We start from the raw sequence: 20,595 nt of genomic DNA, 5'->3' as shown, positions 1-20,595 counted from the left end.
ATATGTATGTGATATATGTTGTGAAAATCCTTTCGTTTGTGAATTTTTCTTTGTAGTTTGTGTTTGCTTTAATTCTCCATTTTTTCATCTCCTTTTGTCTACTCTACAAACATTCTAGTATGTTTGTTTTTAGTTTCCTTTAGATATAATACAAAGATATATTATCTTGATTAGTTTTTCTCCCCATCACATAACACTATGATGATTAATTCAATGTTTTTACGCGTCGAATATTTCGATTAATTAATTTCTAATTTACATATGTAGTGGACGCTACTAACAAGATTGTTTGTATGTACTATGTAGCAAAACGTGACGTCAAAGTTGCTACGATTGTCAGATGCAGTGAAAAGTCTTAGTGAATCGAAAGCACGGCGTTAGCAGAACACTTAGGAACCAAACGAAAAGACAGTTCAGACGTCAAAACACGACAAAAGATGCAAATGAAGTTAAAGGTTATGTATATATATCTTAATGATACTTTGTAGCTTCTGGCGATAAATATACATTATTCCTGTCTATTTTCGTGCTTAACAAATAAACATAAATTATTTGACCTGTTCAATTTTATTCATTTGAGTTTTTACTCTGAACAAGATTGTCCAATAAAAAGTGTGTGTAAGCACAGGGTGGGAAATCTATGTAATTAAACAATCGAAGAAAAAGGATATTAGTTTATACAAGTAACCGACTAAATTACTGCAATATTCTATCATGTTTGCATTCGTAAAGAATCAAACCGTTTAACAATGTCACTTCTAAGTATCTGACAGATACAAAACACTGAGTAGATATATTTTTAATTAATTGAAGTGAATAAAAACATAAAGTGTAAGCTACTTAAATTTAAATAAAGGTTTAACAATCAAACTCCATTGAAATAATTTATTTTACTCAAAATTATAGATATTCTATTCATTCTGGTAAGAGAGCATTTATCTGAATGATTGTTATTATTATCATCATCATTGAGTTCATAAGTTGACGTTATCTAACTTATATTTGCTTGCGATTTCAATAATATTCACCAATCTACACAAATCCCTTTACTGATAAATAGTTGCCATTTCAATTCATTTGTTAGTTCGTAATTGTTTATTAGAATCTTAACTAATTAAGGTTAAGTCATATATCATTCTATTTGAACTTCTCATTAATTTGTGTTTACCTAAATGTATAGACATTTAATTCAGTCACCTCGCCTTCATCCATTCATTCTTGGCTTTGTAATGCTTCAATATTCCAGAATCTTTCGTATGAATAGTCTAAAATTTTGAAGAATATGATTATTTAAAAAATTTTATCTTTGCGTTCGCCTTAAATTGGTTACCCTTATTGATTAGTCATTCAGATTTGTAGTTGAAGAAACTTATAAGAATGAATTGAAAACAGTATTTTTCATCCTTATATTTGTTCTTTAATAGTATTATAAAAAATAAATCTTTGGTATTCATTAGTTAATTAAGTTGAAATGGATTTCCGAAATGAGACATTAGTAGAGTAAATTATTTAAAAATTGTTACTTATTTCTGCATTAAAAATGTAATCATACAAATTAAGGGAAGTCAGAACATAGTCGATAATAATTAGTAATTGGTAATAAGTGATCATGTAATCAGTCAACATAGTTAAGACAATATTAATCTAATGAAAAAACTTTAATTCATTTTTGTATTGTTTGTTTGAATCTTTCCATTAATGTTTAGGACTGCAGTTGACCAGTCTCTCATTACACAAGCTAGTGGCTATTTGGACGCAGTAGTTAAATAGATAATGAGATGGCGTTTGTCACATAATTGTATATAATAAATTCTTTATTTTGACGAAGTAATTCTGGGCTAAGCTTTTCTATGGTTACAGAGAAATGTATGATAAACCACATGAGAGTTCATTTTAACTGTAACTTAAAATATCTAAGGCTAAAAAATAAACTAAAAATCGGTTCACTGATTCAAACTCACTACATTTCTCTTATAGTGAGCGTTTGATTATTAGGCTTCTAACTGTATTGCTCACTCATTTTTAATAGTTGTCTATATACGATCGATCTATTAAGAATAATGCCTACACATTATAAACATCTACAGTTACGATATTGCATAACGGATGACAAAAGCAAACAGAATTGAGTAAGTTTTCAGAATTTTTTCTAAAAACAGTCATGTTGGTGATGATACTGAAGAAAGTCAGAGATATGAATCTTAAAAAAATTAAACTATGTAGTTGACTTAATCATCAAGTAATGAGTAGAATCAGTATGAATTTTCGTTACATTAACAATCCAATATTTTGGTAGTGATATGTATTTTTTTGAAGCTATTCGTTGGATGCATCATTATCCATCAAAACTAAATATAAAAAAATGTGGCTGAAAAATTGAACTGATGATAACAATAATAATGACATTCTCCTCTGCGTAGTCCCAAACAAATACCCATTTACTAGCATGGGAATTCTAGTATTTTAACAGTTGAATTTAATAGTGGTCTAGCTTGGGTCGACTCATGAATTTAATCGTTGAAATATCCATTTATTAAAATGACCATCAATAACCCCTTTCATCTTTTATCATTGCATGGATTCCACTGTTTAACTGGATAAAGTTATAACTGATTTATGGATGCTATCAAGTAGATTATTGTGTTACTAATTACAATTAAAGATATATATATATATATATATATATATATATATATATATATATGATCTTTAACTTATTTAATAGTACCGTTTAATGTAAAGCTATACATTATCAACATGTAAGACCATTCTTGTTAAACAACAATAACAACCACAACTTACAACTGCACAAACCGGATATCCCAAATCAGAAAATTTTTCACCACATTTGATAATTTCTTGTTGACGTTTTCTTACACCATGTAAAATTGACCTAGCGTTTCTAATTGTATCTTTTGAATTAATTGGTTGATTATCGTCAATGAAATTGTGTTTATCATTTAGGTAAAATAATTCCTTATTTTTTATTTTCCTATTCACCGAACGTCGATATTTTGTTATGGAGAGTTGTGATCGAAAACTTCGACTTAATGATCGTGATTTAGGAAAGTCGTCTACACGATTACGATGAACTGCATTTAAACGTAAAGGATTCAATGCCCATTCAGGTGTTATACATAATCCGCGTACATGACCTTCTGTGCTAACAACCTGGTATAATTTAATAACAAATGATAAGTGTTAGCCAAGGGTTAGATATCTTTATAAATTTATCGAGAACAATTCAATGCGTTATTCATTTTTTCAAAGATAAAGATGGCTTAAATTATTACTGAGGGTGTCTAAAGGATGTTGGTTAATATAAACTAACATACTTGCACAATTACTTGCGTATTTATTCGTCTATCAATTTTCACTTCTACATTTAAGCAAAAGTATAAAACTTAACCCCAACTAACCTCGACCACACGAATATTGAATACGATTATATTAGGTGTAAAAATAGTGTTGGCAGTACAAACGGTAGACTTCATAACTGTGTGATTTAAAGTTGATCAAATATTACAAGGGAACTTATTTTAAATCTTTTCTAATTGTTTACAAAACACTATTCTACAATGTTTGTTCCTGTATAAATTTGATTAGATACTCTCTTGATTGGTATTATTATTAACTAATTATTATATATGCAAATTCAGAAAATTAGAATACGGTTTATTTTTAAAGGGATTATATGAATAAATAGTTAAAATTAAATAAAGTAATTTTCGGAAGATAACCGTCTTGATAACATGCCACTGGTTGAAGGTTTTAGATGGTTACCAATTAATTTTAATTATTGGCTTTCATCACTAACTGTTGGATAAATTGCTTTATATTCTTGCAGAAAGTTACAAGCGTTCGGTTATGTTATAAATCGAGTGAGGTTTAATATATTAAGCACTGGATAATTTTTCAGTATTCGACACAAGACCTAAGGCGAAAGCATATGATTCCTGATGAATCACAAAACGAAATAACGATCTAGTGCGCTCTGGTTTTTGAAGGTTTCCTAATAAGAAAATGATCTCAGAATGATCACTAATAATGTTTGACTGTTCGTTAGCTATATCAAATAATGGAGTACAACCGATTAAGTAAACAATATACATAAATAGTAAATGACAAATAAATTTTAGTAAGACAGTCCAATTCATAAGATGTTTAATAAAGCTATTAAAAATAAAACTAAAGTCCATTAGATTAGTTATGTCTGACTTAATAAAATAACTATCGAATCAAACTTCATTCCGGGTTAATATAAGCAGCTTACATCTGGCGATATATTTTCAAAACGTGGAGGTCCACCATCTTCTGCCTGATATCTAAGTCGATCTAATAGATAAACTAAATATTCACCATCTCTTGTTTGTACAGGAATTGTTAAATTAACCCAAAAGTTTTCCAATGGTGATGGGCCAGCATTTGTAACAAGATAAATATGTTTCAATTCTGGACCAATTGTTTCTGGATGAATTCTTTGCATCTCATATGGTTGTACAGAAAAATTCCGAAAATCAATAATTGTACGATCCAACGCAGATGATGAAAGCTAATCAAAGGAAAATGTTTTTTAGAAAGGAAAACTTAAATAAGTTGGGGAACTTATAATTTCGAAAAATAAAAGCCACGCTCAGATGGTTTTATCATTATCAAAATATCACCGTTAATTTAGAAACATAATAATATTTTAAATTATTAAAACTGGTTCAAATTATTCTTTGATATTTCAGTGATGTTTTGATTTCATGAATCGTCTCTTTTATATTTGGATAGATGCATGGATTAAGATCATAACCTGATAGAATCTATTCATATCTTGTTTCTTGACGTGAAAATGCACACAGACATATAAACACAAAGAAATTGCTAAATGATAATCACTATAATGTTTTATTGCGATTATTAGCCGATCTATGTAAAAAAGCTATTGGAAACGTGAAAGCACTGAACAGCTGTTTTGTTCTAGTATAGGAATCACCAGAGGTGTACATCTACGATCTCGCAACCAGGAATTAGATCTAGAACCGATACCTGTATTATTTATTCAGTAGACGTATTTGTAGCTGAATATCTGATACCGTAATAGACTGATTATTTCTGTCAGGATAGTATACAATTCTAAATGTGAATAACGCTAATATACATCAACAGTATGTTGGCATTTGTAATGAAAAATAATGAGCTCCATCATCAGTGTAAACATCAGCTTTTCAGTAAAGGTATCAAGCCACCAAGTCCTAGACAAAAAGAGGCACATCCTTGATTCCTCTGTTAGCTGTATATCATATATTTACTAAAGTGATGTTTAATTGTTTATAAAATATTTACTCATTCGAGTAAAATGACTACCATTTACAAAAGTCAGTAATACTGCTCTATTCTATCTCCGTTGTTTGATTTTCACTGAAGTTGTAATTAATTTCTTTCATTTGTTTCTCAACTTATAAATTTTCCTTCTCATTATGGTAACTGACGTTGTGTCAACTTGAACTAGGGACTATCTTGACCATGGTCGGTTTTATCTTGATTACACATCCTAAAACATAAGGGCTGATGTACGATTACTGTGAAATAGAACATTTGATAACGGTAATATTTTTCTAAGTTTTTGATTATCTATTTTAAAAAATAATTATTTTCATGAAATGAATAGTTGATGGGTAAAAAACTTCACTTAGATAAAGTAACTGCCAAGTTGGCAGTTAGCGTGATACTTACAGTTAAATAAATGTGAATTTTAAATATAATAATAATAGCATCTATTTAACTACAACAGAATTGCATAAAACCAATCAACTTTCGAAAAAAGAGCAGTCAAATCTTAATCTAATCGTAGTATATTAGATTTAAAACTGTGAATTCATACTTTAAAAACAAATACAAATGAAAAGTCATCGAGTTGTTCAGTTTGTGTTAAACAAGTTGCATTTAATAACCCAATGATTTCAGGAAGAAGAAAACCAACTTCCCAGATTGAAGTGATATGAATGAAATATGTAATTTACTTTTCTTTAACTTTCAGGTTTTAACTTTAAATTAGTCAGTCAGACGAGAACCGGTGCTTTCAACGTGGTATGGTCGCCGGCATATCACTGATTGATTTCATTGTATTTAGCTTTTACTACCCTTATTGGTAAATTCATTTTGATACCCATTGGCTTAGCATATTAATAATCATAGCTTATTGTATTGAATCTATGCGTATCTACCCCTGATTCTATAATATTTATAACTGATTCTAATGTGTTCCTACATTGTTCATTATTCTTAGTATCAATAACCAGTGGAATGTAGTAGACATAACAACAATGATAACTTATTTCTAACAGCTTGAAAAACAAACAACAAACCTTTTAAATAATCATAACAAAACTGTTCAATTCATCATAAGATAAGTCTTTGGACATTGAACATAGCATATTTCCTATTATTATCTTTCAGTTTAAATTAAACATATGTTATTAATTATCATACATTACAACAAACAAGTTACAATATACAAGATTGCTGTGTGTACTTTTTGAATTATCTGCCAAAATAGAAGTAAATATCATCATCATCATGGATTTTTACTTCAATGAAAACTATATTATCATTATTATCCTTTTTCCCATTGAACCACAACGGCATACCATAAATTGTAGGTGTCACATTCCATTGATATTGTAAACTATTCATGTCAAAATTTCAATGATTTGTTCAGTGTTAGTATTATTTTTTGTTAAACATACACAGAAACAGAGAAAGTATTGACATTTACTTATCTGTTGATTAACATATAATTTAAGGAGATTAACTAAAATCTAATCAGTAAAAAAATTGAATTATTACATCTAAAATAGTGTATCTTAAATATTATTAGAAATAATTGAAAATTCTATTTGGCAAGTGAAATTAAAGGAATCAAATATTAAGATGTTAAACTTCTTATTGTACTTCAATAAATTTCTCAATGTTATTATTTGATGATTTGTATCATGGACTGGTTGACGACAAGTTTGGATGATCATTGTAAATTGATAGGAATGAGGCATGTAAACCATTGGATCCTAGATTATTGATCTGAAAACTAAACTCTTTTTATTAGTCCTGGTTTCGATATCTAGTTGGTTTGTAGATCGACACTTTTGAGAAGACCATTACTTAAGCGAAACAACTGTTCAATGGTTTCTGCTTTTAGTGCTTGTTTAATTAATATCAGTTCGTAATATAAACTATGAAATCTAATAATCTTTACAATCTCTCATATTTTTAATATTATTTTACGACTATTGAGTTCCTACTCAATACAAAATATTGTACTTCAGTGATATTTCTTAAATTAAAACACACATGTCAGGTTGTGTTACATCATATTTATATACAATTTTTGACAAATTATTTCTTTAGTCAGATTTCTGAACTTTAAGTAGTAGCAATAAAATTATGGGGGAAAAACGGATTATATCTTAGACTCAATAACGGTACAGGTTAAATTACCAAAGAAGAAGTCCCTGTTCATAATTTAAAAGTCATAACATGGTCAATAGCCGAAATGTGTATATAATAAAGAACACCTTCGTCATTGCTTGAACAATTTTCTTCTCATGTAAATTAAATAAATTACGTTGATGATTCATTTTATGCTATTCCTATTCTAATCATCAACATTACTATTTTTAAAATAAAAGCTTTTGTTTTAAACTTACTTCAACTTTAGCAGCCAATTTTAATTGATAAGTAATACTTGCTTTATTATTATTTGTATTGTCATCTGTATTTCCACTTATCACTTCAGCTGTTATTGTTAAATCTTTAGGAATTGACAAAGTATTACGTTTATTCCGTTTAAATTGATATGAATGGTATATAGGTTTAACGTGTAATTCCTCATATTCATCATCATTATTATTATTATCTCCCCTTAATGACGATGAATGTATGAAAAAATCATCCGTTCTCATTTCATTATCATCTTTATGGTTTGGTTTATGGATCATTTTTGATAATGAATCAAGTTTTTTCATATCATCATTAGAATTATGTGAATATAGTTTTTCTAAAGGATCATGATCTGAAATATTTTCTGGTTGATCGTTTATTGGTTCATCTAATTGTCTAAATGCTCCAGCTGTATTTATTTGAAAAGTGAATGAATAAAAATGATCATTTCCTGTATAACTCAATGGATCATCTAAATTACAAATTAATTGAGTTTGCTAGAGAATAACAAGGGAGAGGATGGAGAGAAAATGAAAAAAAAGAATATTAGTCTTTGAAAAATGTGCCTATTTTAGAGATTTAACTATTAGGCTATGAAACTTAACAGAGTCTACATTAATACCTGTATTAAATGTCATTCAACTATAACCCAATGTAGTAGAAATGAAATAATGTGAAACCTTTGATCAAATACCTGAAATGAATCAAGTTTTGCTAAAAGCTGAACAGACAACCCACAGAGTAATCACTTTTTTTCCACACATCTATACATTTGAAATTTATCAAGACTTGTATTGTATATACTGTTAAATGTAACATACAACATCATTATTTTGTGTGTCAATCAGATTTCCAGCTTGGAATTTTTAAAAAAATAATAATATTGAGTAGAAAATACAAGTTAGAAATAGAACAAAATTGATAAGTGAACAACTGTTCAAAGATTTTCAGTCACTTTCTTTCTTATACAATCGCCTTATTTATACACATAACATTAGAAGAAGATAATGTTATTCGTATTTTGGTAGCATGACTCATTATAGAGAAAAAAAATGAAAGAGGCAATAATTTTAAAATCATATTTATTGATCAATTGTATTAAAGTGATATTAAGATATCATGTGTAAAAGATGTTCAAATATATGAAACTTTAAATAAATGATAATTGACATATTGTAACCTTGAGATTTATTTTATTCGATTTAAATTTTTTTCAAATTCAAATTTTATAGATTAGTGTAATAAAATAAAACATCATTCTTATAAATAATAAATGAGTCATTAATAGAAGTTTATATGAATATCATCAGTTGTATAACGTATATATATATAATTTTTTTATTACATTCCCGAAATTCAATTTTTTCTGAAAAATCAAGCAATTAAAATGTATTTTTTGGTAAACTTATATAATTTATTGCTTTTTTTTATCGATTTTATATCCCAATTCATTGTTTTAATATATATATATATATATATATATATATATATATATAACAGAAATTAATATTCATTGGATCTTTTCAAAATAATAAAAGTTATGTTTTTTTCTTTTGGAAGCTAGCTAATAATGAAATATAAATTATTAATTCGGGAAAAAATGGTGCCTAAATAAATAAATATATATATATATGCATAAATAATTCAGTAAAATTAGACGACAAAAAGTCGCGTTCAGTGGTTAGCGTTTTGTTTTTCCAGTTCACCTTAAAATAGTTTCATCATTTACTTTTTAACCTAGTATATACACTAAATCATGAAAGTTATGTAATCAAAGATGTGAATAATACGTGAAAAACCAATGTTATAAAAGAAGATTTCATTGTTTCATTGATAAGAAATTGTATTACAAGAATTTGTTTGTTGTCGTGTAGAGCTAATAAATAATACTATAAAATATAAAAATTAGTGTTAGTGATGTAAATAATTATTTAACATTAAACTAATACGAAGCCTATAGAATGATGCTATCACGTAAATGTTGAAAATTATTTCTAAGTACACTTTGAAAGTTTTCTTATTTAAATATAATAATCAACATCATAGGTTGATAATAACAGTGAGATTAAAACATTGGTTAGATACTTAGTTTCGTGGATTTTCTTGATGAAATGCAAATTACCAGTATATTTGTATATGTATATTAAATTCATCTAAAATTTCTGAAAATTAAAATAATTTCAATAGTAACAGTATCTGTAGTGAATATTTTTGTAGTAAACGATTGTGTCACTGAATATAAATGAAGACTATTATGTAATGAAAATTGTATTCCTGGCAAAAGCACTTACTTAAGTGGTACATTTGCATTTATTATTGTTTGTTAAATATTTGAGTTTATGGAAGTATAAAGATAGATTACATCACACCTTTACATTTTAATGTCCATCAGATGGATAACTATCACTCGTATTTCTGACCCGTAAATTTTATTTTCATTCTCTTATTCACCTCTAACCTTCTGAACATCAGGTAAATAAAGAAGGAACAAATTTAGCGAAGAAATTTCTTTTCAATTAGTTTTTCATCATGGCTGAAAAGAAATTTCTTCGCTCAATTCATTCCTTCTTTATTTACCAAATTTCAAAATGGGAATTTTCACTATATTCTGAACATTATATAGCCTTCTTTTGACTTAGGAAATTTCGTATCGTTTTATTGTATAATCTCCTTTTTTCAGTATAAGAATCCGTTGAAATTAGAGTATTTTTGCACTTGGATGGCGGTTTAGTCTTATTATGGGACTCCTCGGCAGTGCACACCTACTACAATACTACAATCTTCACAAATCTTCACTCTGATAATAATCATGTACTCGCTAGTGACTAATTTCAAGCTGTAATTGTTGAGGTTATAGTGAGAAGCTATGACCAGTGGAGTTTAATCCATGTCAGTTGTGAGACGGCTATCCACTTCAAAAAATGGATGAAGGGTTGCGTAAGATTGATTGAACTTAGACATTAACCCTGTTCGATGCCAGCTCTCGCATTTTCGCGTGATATCGAAGATCATGTGTTTGAGTCCTACATGTAGGATGATGGACGCGCACTGGCGAAGAGTCCCATAGTAGGACGAAATATTCGTCCAGTACTTCCAGGTTTTTAATGGTGTTGCATCAGAGATCGACTCATGATTTCAACTGAGATTATCTCTTTTCATTTTATAGAAAAGGATATATTTATCAAACTATAAACACGAATTTATGGTTTAAGTAAATGATTTCATAGGGAAGAAAATTTTGTCTATTTAATTCTCTTTATTCCTACTGAATATTTCAAAGTACTTATTGACTATTGGTTATTATAATTATAAGTAGTTAAATAGTTATGATAATCAAATGAGGTTATCGGAAAATTTTTAGTATCGAACTATACACATTACAGATAAATATAAACATATTACATTTTATTTTGTATAAACAATGTAATCTTTATAGCCATAAATAGAAAAGAATTCAAATCAAATGAGTTACAATGAAACGAAATGAAAAGCTTGAAAATATATTATTACGTTTCTATAACCGAGATTTAAATTTATTTATTCCTTGAAAAAGCTTAGACCAGATTGCTAGGCAAAATGTTGGATTTATTTCAAATTCATTCGCTGAGGTTTTACAAATACATTCTTCCTCTTTAATTTATTGGATAGTTAAACTTTCCTTGTTAAGGCAGCTAGTTAAAATTTTATATCTTTTTTTATCATAAGCATAATTTAAAACACATAGTACACCAATCATATACTTGATTACTGGTTTTCTATACGAATCGTATGAAGATCTTATTTACTGATAAGAAAACTGGAGGAATGATTTAATGGAAAAGAATTAAATCTTGTTGAAGATCAACTGAATCCAAGTTAACATCCTCTTATATATAATAGACGGTCTTGCGATAAGATGAATCTGTGTATAAGGAAGAGCTGTATTCCACAACTTCTTGACTTAGGCATAAAATAATGTGATGTGATTCTTAATCAACTTCAGTCATGTCGCTCAGATAGTATGAACTCTCAATTTTTACCCTCTCCTTCACATGAAGTATTGTTTGCTCATTATCGACCCTTTCCAATTTACAAGACATCAGAATATCCTATTACTATTGTTATTATTATTATTACTCTAATGACGTCGACTCAATAATCTGATGAGTTCTTCTTGGTATTTTTTAAGTATAACCTCATCACTTCACTTGTAAGCAATTAAAGTATGCATGATGTATAACACTGAATAGGTCAATTTAAGCTTATATGCGAGATATTAATCATCGTAATATAAAACACGAAGATATGTAACCATAAAAACACAGGAATGAAGTTATTTAAAATAACTGTTTGTTGAAATATTAAAATTATTGTAATGAACACATCTGAGTAAAGTACAAACTAACTTTCAAATCATTCAATGTCACAGTTTGACATGATAAACCTCCTGGTATACTAAAACTCAATTGATCAGGAAATATCATGTGTAATTGAGTAGAATAAGCATTTTCACCTAAATTCCCAATATGAACAGTAATATTTCTTTGACTAACACGCTCTCTAAAATAAATAATTGATTTATCAGTTGGACCTTCAGAGATATCGATCATTTGAACTTGTAAATCAGGTCGACATATATTATCAACGCCACAGGCTGGATTGGCAAATTGCATTGAACGACTAATAAAATTTCGACTGCCCAAGAATGGATGCAATATCCATGATGATATTGATTTGTGTTCAACAAAGGACATTGGCTCATGTACAGGGTCTAGTGTTACATTAATACGTACAGGTTTCCATAAAAGTGCATTTATTTTCGAGGTTAAAGGTTTAACAATAAAATCAAATAAAGTTATCCGACTAGAGTTTTCTTCTATGAATTCATCCGTTTTCAATTCCACAAGCATATCAATAATTCCTTTATCAGTTGACTGATAAATCATTTGTTTTCGTGTTGTTTGTATGGCGAGACGTTTATTTTCAGGCTGTTCAACATCTGAATCCAAATTAATCAATAGTCGAAGTTTCCAATCTTTAATTTGTTTCAATAAATGTTGCTTACCATTAATTCGAGCAGATAATTGAATTGGAAAATAGCACTGTTCATCACAGGTTAAAGTATCTTTATATCGCCATGATAAGGTTGGTTGTGTTGGGAGTTCCCAAATTGGTGAATCAAACCATAAAGTGTTACGTCCTCGAAGCATTACGACCTATTTAATTCAAGATAATTATTAGATAAGATTTTAAATTTAAATTTTGATATTCAGTTGTGATTTACAGATTGACAAACCCAATGTAGAAGATATAAACCAGTTTTTAAGTGAGAACATTAAAATTTCATTTTTTAAAATAAACAACTCATCTTAAAGACTGTGGTAGTACATGAATCACCACCGCACAGAAAAAGTTCCAAAACTAGAAACCTTAATTTAGGTTACATGTTTATATATATATATATATATATATATATATATATATATAATTCAACAGTCTGACTACTACAAAATAATTTCAACATTGATTTTCGAAAGTTCTATTAAGAAATCACGGCCTCTGAACTTAAAAATTTTTTGTTAGTCAGATAGTAACACACATTGATAAAAACAAACAATCAGATTCATACTCAGTCGTAAAATGACAATAGATTCATAATATGACATAAATATCTTTTCATGTGTCATTATTGAAGAAATCTAAAATGTTCTAAACGAAGAATAAAAACATTGATTCAGTCTTCCATAGTTTTGAATGTTTCTTTACCTGTTAATTATCAGTCTATTAACAAAATAATCTTCCATGAAATGTTGATAGTATGTAGTTCTAATAGATAAAATATATATTATAACAATAAATCCCTGTCAATAATTAAATTTAAACATTCAAAGATTAATTTTAAGTTAAAAAAAACTATTACTGAAATTTAATTTACTTATATGAATATTATTTCATCTATACTATTATTTATGATCATTTTTATTATTATATTTATCAGTAATACATGTACTATTATTTTTATTAATCTGAAAAGTACTAACGGTTATCTTTTCAGTCGGTTTTGTCAAAAATTAATTGATTTGCATTCACAGATAAAACATATTCGTAGGCAAGTTAAAAGAAACACAATGCATAAAATTACCGAACAATGAATAAGTGTTTACTATTTTTCGGTCAAATAAAATTACAATTTGGAAATGAAATGACATTAATGAAAACGGAATATAGTCGAGTAACATAGCGGATTGGTTGCAGTTAGAAATTAACACTATTGAATGCCGACTCAGCTGTCTAGAGGTTAAGTGTTTGCGCTCGAGACCAAAGGTTCTGGGTGGATGAACACTGCTGAGTCCCATGATGAGGCAAAACGATCGTTCAGTGCTTCCAAGTTTTCAATAGTGGTCTAAAATTGATTAGTTCATGGTTTTAATGGAATAATTTCTAGTTAATATTACAATTTATTTACTAAGCTTAGTAACGACTTACATTATTCATTGTTTTTATTCCAAACAAATAATAATTGTGCAAATTACAGAGATGAAACAAGACTACAAGAAAATAATTTAATAGGCAGTAAACTTTAAATAACTGGTTGTTTTTTTATAATTATTGTTCCATATTTTGTCGCGTTTTACAATGAGACGTTAAACACAATAATTACGTAACGACCATACGGACTTCATCGAAACAGTCGAACGATTCAATACAGTTCACCCGTTCATAAAATTCACATGTGAGAAGGAAAATGGGGGTACAGTAGCCTTTCTAGATGTTCTACTTACAAAGAAGAAAGACAGTTCACTAAGAAGGAACATAAACAAGAAAACCACTTGGACGTGCCAATATACAAACTTTCTTAGTTTTGTTCCTCGGCAATACAAAAGGAACCTTATTAAGACACCGCATCATAGAATCAAGACCATATGCTCTCTAGGTACGGTCGAAGATGAAACAAAGGAATTATACACGATCCTGAAAGAAAATGGATATCCTGAGAAATTCATAAATAAAAACATAGCCACTAAAAGAAAGCATAGAGAGTGCCTAACTTTGAATAAAATGCTTCTGTATATACGCTTACAATTCAGAGGCGAGGCGCCGAGTGAAATGCTAAGACTGAAGTTAAGCACATAAATTCAAAGAAGTTTCAATACAAGTAAACTACAATTAACGTTTTCCACATGTTCAAAAATCACTCCAAGGTTGAAAGATAAATCGATTAGACTAGCTACCTCTTTCTGTATCTATCGATTCGACTGTTCCTGTGGATCAAGTTATATTGGGAGATGTTCTAGAAATTTGTACATTTGGGCTCGTGACATCTCCCAGTGTGGTTAAGCAAAGGTGTAGTCAAAAGGGTTAACAGCTCCATTTCACCCATTTAATTCAGACGGGACATACAACCAACATGGAGCAATTTTTTGCAATAATATATCGTGTTAACAGCAGTCTACCTAATTTTGTCAAACTGGGAATCCTGAAAACGGCCGAAGCAATTGTTCTTCGGATCAAAAAGCCAGAGCCCTGCATTCAAAAGAAGTATGTTCAGCCGCTCATTTTACCCTGGCCAACCAGTTAATAATCAATTTTATAATATGGGGACGTAATTTGATTAATGTTCATTTTTATGTCCCAAACTTATCAAATCTTATTATTATCTTTACCATTATTATCATTATCTATATCATTGTTGTTATTATTATACTTGATAAACTTTTTGAGGAATTTATTCAGCATTCACCCCTATCTACTATATCTGGCCTAAGTCATAATATTCAACATATTACGTAAGTTCTGATTTTTATTCCATTATTTTCACTCTCACCCCATGTTGACCATATTTATTCTGATAATTTATCTCACATTTTCATTTCACTTATAAACTGATTCAAGTTAACACTTCGTGTAGCGTCCTCATTTTTACTTGACTTTGTATACTTTTTTAAATTTGTCAAGTCCTTTAAATAACTCATTTAACAGAAGGATGTTGTCATTTAAGCCACTAACTTATTCTCGTCAATTAATCGATTCGTAAACTCTTCTCTCATATCGTATGATTATTAGTTGTATGGTTTATACCTGTACTGAAATAAACTGTCGCATCATTGAATTGCCTTCCAGAAGTTGTGAAACATTAGAATTTATGGTAAGAACAACTGTTAAGGCGAATGATATAAAAAATTATGGAAATAATTTTGAATATATTCCGCAACAATTATCTAGCGTTAACGGCTTCTTGGACATGAAGTGAAATAAGGTTATGATTATATAATATTAACTAGTTTATAAATCCTCGACAATAATAAGAAAAAATGGAAAAAAAATCATCCCACAGGGTAATTCACATGACCTTACGCAACAAAAACTTCCAAATTAGGTTATTTACGATTATATTTATTGCGTGTGTTTTTGCTTTCATTGTAATGTTTTTGCTTCCTCTATCAAACATATTCCCAGTGTATCAACTGCCTACAAATAAAATCACAAATACTATGCACTAATAAATGAATGAACAATAACGTAAAGTTTGACACTTGACATTTTCACAAATGTTTTGACGTTTGATTTTCCGAATTCCCTCCACATAAAACATAATTTGTTTTCTTGTATATTTTTAACGAACAATTAGTTGTTAAATATCAATTTGGTTAATTGATAATTAATGTGTAATAAATTAGTAGAAAGATATATGTTTAAAAACACTATAAACGAATAGTATACCATAATTAGAAGTCTCAACAGTAGTTTAAGAATTATTTATGGAAATAGTCCTTGTGAATAAAATGGTTTATACAAATAAACAATATAATCATTACGAAAACAGACGTATTACAGGTAAACTTCATCGCTGGTTTTTAAATTAGACAGGAATATCTTTTTATATCTTAGCGTTAACAAATACCTTTTGTCAATATATTGTTGAATCCTAGTGAAATCATCGATCGATCTCAGTAAGGCAACTATTGAAAAGCTGGGAGCATAATATTATGGATTGATTGATGTCAAACTTTTACACCATTGGATTTTGTTTCGGTGGTCGAAAGATTAAGTGTTCGTGTGTGTGACTGATGGTCTTTGCTTCGATCCTCGGTGGCAGGGTCGTTGATCTTCACTAGGATGATGCGGCTGTACAGTACTTTTAGGGTTTCAATGGTTGCCTAAGCTAAATCAACTCGTGATTTTAACACAACTTTTTTTCGGCGAATACGTTCTTTCTTTTCAATCTATATTATCTGCTTTTGTTCTCTTTTTGCTTACACTGATACTACTATTATTACTTTGGTATTCATCTTATTTATTTCATCTCGATATGTCGGTGTAAATTTTGGTAACTTGGACAGATATAAATTTTTCAACCGGTTCTTACACTGCTTGTTTCTGAATCATTTTTGACCAACACCAGCTTTTTCACTGTAATTTTGATTCTTCTTCATCGTTTCACTAAAAAAGGCTACTGACCAGTAAATTAGATTTAAAGAAAGAAAATAGCGCCTTAAGTTCAGTTTACCTTATCAGTTGAATTTAATACTGTATACCAACGCGTAGATCCGTTTACTCAAACCCTTTTCTGTTTGAAACAAGTTATTTCTAGTGTTTATATGTTGTAAAGTATAAAATAAAGTATGAAGTAATCGGCACTTTTAACAAATTACATGAAATATGATTTGTAGTAATCTGTAGAGCAAAAGCAATACAGATTAATAAATAAGATGTATAAAAAAAGGAAAAACAGATACCCTTGCCCCAAGAAAATCTTCAATTGAATCACATACTTGATCACTTTCATAATCTCCAACTACAAGATCAGGTGCATGATTCCCGTCTAAATCATATGAACCAGATAAACTCCAACCAAATGCTGTGAATAAACGTGGGCTTTCTGATGCATGATCACTGGTGAAATCAGTACTGCCACATATTGTTACTGGAGATCGTTTAGGTAAGTCAGAAGGCCATATACTCTATGATAAAAATAATTGATGTAGTTGTGTATACATATCTTAAAAAAAGCTTGTTAGCTTATCAGATCGTCGATAACCTTTGATAGAAAAGGTATCTATGGCAAACAACAAACCATACCATACAATGAAAACTATTTATAATAAGTTCATTTTACAAATTAAACCAGTGGTATTCATTAGTTAATGTTAAGTGAATTCAGTCAACTGTGTTCACTTTTAAAAGTTTGACTACATCAATTGATCATTTTCTTAATTTATATAAATCTCTTGATTCAGATGGCGTTTTGATCAGCTTCATTCAAGCTTTTATCCCATCTCAATTAATGTAACTATTTAAAGAATACGAATTATTATTCGATTAAAAAACAGATTTATTTAAGCGAAATATATTTCTTAAAACAATCTGTTAAAATAAATTTCACAAGTCATGAACAGTCTATGAAACAAAAAATCAACTTAGGCAGTGAAATTCAAGGATACCAACAAAATAATCGCCTATAAAAACGTATAACAATAATTATTTATAAATTTTCATTATGAAATCAACCGCTTCCTTTTTAAGAAAAAAAGAAACATTATCTACTTAGATCACGGAGAAATAGCTAATTAAAACAAACTTTCAAAGGTTTCAATCCATCCATATTGAATATTGAGGAATATGAAAACGCAACTAACTATAAAAATCGTCTACATAATACATTTCTTTTTGTTGACAGGAAGGCCATTGTTAGTTATTCTAAGTTTTTGTACTCGTTTAAATATTCTCAATTTTATTCTGGGAGTTTTTCACATCAATTTATATTGAATTAGGATGATAAATACTGTTTGGTAATTTCAGTTTTATAATGAAAAGTCATTTAACGAACAAATCATTTAGTTCTCATCTGTTGAATCAGAGGTTTACACATCATTCAGCCTAAATTAGTCTGAACAACTAAATAATATCACTAATCTATACGTAGATAAAAAAATAAACAAAATACATGGTATTAACCATTATCTGGTGAATAATTTACATTCTACATCGATCAATAGTTTTGTTCTTGAATTTCCGTTATCACAATATAATTTATTTTGTTAGAATTACTCCCAAAAAATCAACTTTTGGCAACAGAATTGAACTCTTACTATATGAAATTAAATATAACAGAAATTAGTATTTCCAAAACAATGATTTCATTCATTAGGGCCTATAATCAAATATTAGGCAGAATTATATCGAAAGGATTAAATAGAAAAGGTTGAAACATATGAGCTGCTATACAAGTAATAAAGATCTAGTGGTTAAGCATTCGTGCGCGAGACCGAAGGCCCTGGGTTCGAATCATGCGAGTGGGATCGTGGATACTCACTGCAGAGGAGTCCCACAATAGGACGAAACGGTCGTCCAGTACTTTCAGGTTTTCAATAATGGTCTAACATCAATCGGTCCATGATTTCAATCAAAAACTTAATAATCTTCACAACCTCATACTGAAAATAAACTACTGAAAAAAATAGATCAAATACTTTCCATTCAAAGTTTAATGTCAAAATTTTCATAACCGTGAATACACTTCAATTTGATATTTTTGAGAAAAATTAAGAATAAATTCAATAATTATTACTTATAAGAAATCTAGACGAAGATTTCTATAAATTAAACATTTACATAAAATTAATGATGACTTAATTAATTCATAGTATATAATTAAATGTAAATTAAATGTTCAATACGAATTTTATGTCGTAGAGATCAACATCGAGTGTTTTATTGAATGTAATAATGTGTGAGCAAATGATTCATTCTAGTTAACTCATGTAAATTGTGACTAAGCAATGAGTTGTTTATCTAACTTAAATGAATGACGCAATATTGTTGCTAAAATGAATATTAAATAGTGTTGTTACTTTCTTGAAATATAATTCATGTAAATGTTAGTGAAGTTTGTTTTTTATTACCATTATTATTATTATTATTATTAATATTATTATTGTAAATCATAATTAGCCAGATCTATTTTGTCTGATAATTAACTCGAGTTCGTAAACCAGTCAATGTTAAACCACCATTGAGAACCAAAAATACTGGAGGATGGTCGCTCAATATCATGGACTGTTTGGAATTAGGCATTACCAACGTCGGATGCCGGCTCTGTGGTCTAGAAGTAAAGCGTTCGCACGCAAGACTGAAAGTTCTAGGTTCTAGTTCTGCATGAAGAATAGTGGATACGTACTGCTGACGTGCTCCATACTAGGACTGAACGACCGTCCAGTATTTCCAAGATTTTAGTAGTAGTCTAACATTGTTCAATCCATAATCTTAATTAATAATTTACAATAGAGGGACAATTTTATAATTGTCGAACAATGGACAAAATTAATAAAAATCCCATTCTATTCTATTGTTAATAATAAATTTCTTTTTTTCGCTATTCTTCCGATTCGGCGAGACTATCTATAATTTATGGACGACCTTTGAACGAATCTTAAGTGACCTTGAGAAATGTCAGCCAATCACAAAACAGCTAGTATAGAGTGAAATACATTATACAAAAGCAAAGAATTAAAGTGGATACACTACTTCTACATGGTTCAAAATCTTGTCAAGATTAGAAGAAGGTTCAAAGGCTCTAAAATCGCAATACATACGGTAGTGGAAATCATCCATATGGCTCCATAATAGTCGGTCTCTGGAGCCATGATAAGATCTCAAAATCTATTTCAGCTTCGACCACATAGCTTCGATAGATTTTGTTTGCACTCCGGTGGTTGGGTCCAGAAAATGCCACTTGTGGATAACGACACGATGCACATAACTAAGTTCATGTAGGCATCTAAACGCTCTCCAATCATCCGTATATATTGTAGTACCTGGCTGCAGCCAGTGTTACTGGTGCTTTTATCATCTAAATCGCAACAATTGTCATAAATGGCCTTAGTCTCAATCTCGATAGAGCGGAAAAATCCT

At 29.2% G+C, this 20,595-nt stretch overlaps 1 protein-coding gene across 3 annotated transcripts in view; it reads right to left on the bottom strand.

The window, feature by feature from the left end:
* Window positions 1-20,595, bottom strand: part of ITGA9_2 (Integrin, alpha) — a gene marked incomplete at its 5' end in the record, with an annotated part of 67,713 nt that overhangs the window by 5,593 nt on the left and 41,525 nt on the right. The window contains 5 exons of one of the 3 annotated variants that reach the window (XM_035730783.2): window positions 2,803-3,171; window positions 4,274-4,552; window positions 7,692-8,201; window positions 12,090-12,899; window positions 17,457-17,645. In XM_035730783.2, coding sequence (XP_035586328.2) covers window positions 2,803-3,171; window positions 4,274-4,552; window positions 7,692-8,201; window positions 12,090-12,899; window positions 17,457-17,645 — 2,157 coding nt within the window. Of the gene's footprint in view, window positions 1-2,802; window positions 3,172-3,611; window positions 4,553-7,691; window positions 8,202-8,398; window positions 8,809-12,089; window positions 12,900-17,456; window positions 17,646-20,595 lie in introns of those variants that run through there. The other 2 variants (XM_051218277.1, XM_051218276.1) reach the window with 2 other exon arrangements.

The sequence above is a fragment of the Schistosoma haematobium genome, chromosome 1 (genome assembly GCF_000699445.3).
Source record: "Schistosoma haematobium chromosome 1, whole genome shotgun sequence".
NCBI classification, from domain to species: domain Eukaryota; kingdom Metazoa; phylum Platyhelminthes; class Trematoda; order Strigeidida; family Schistosomatidae; genus Schistosoma; species Schistosoma haematobium.
This window is presented reverse-complemented; position numbering and strand designations above follow the sequence as displayed.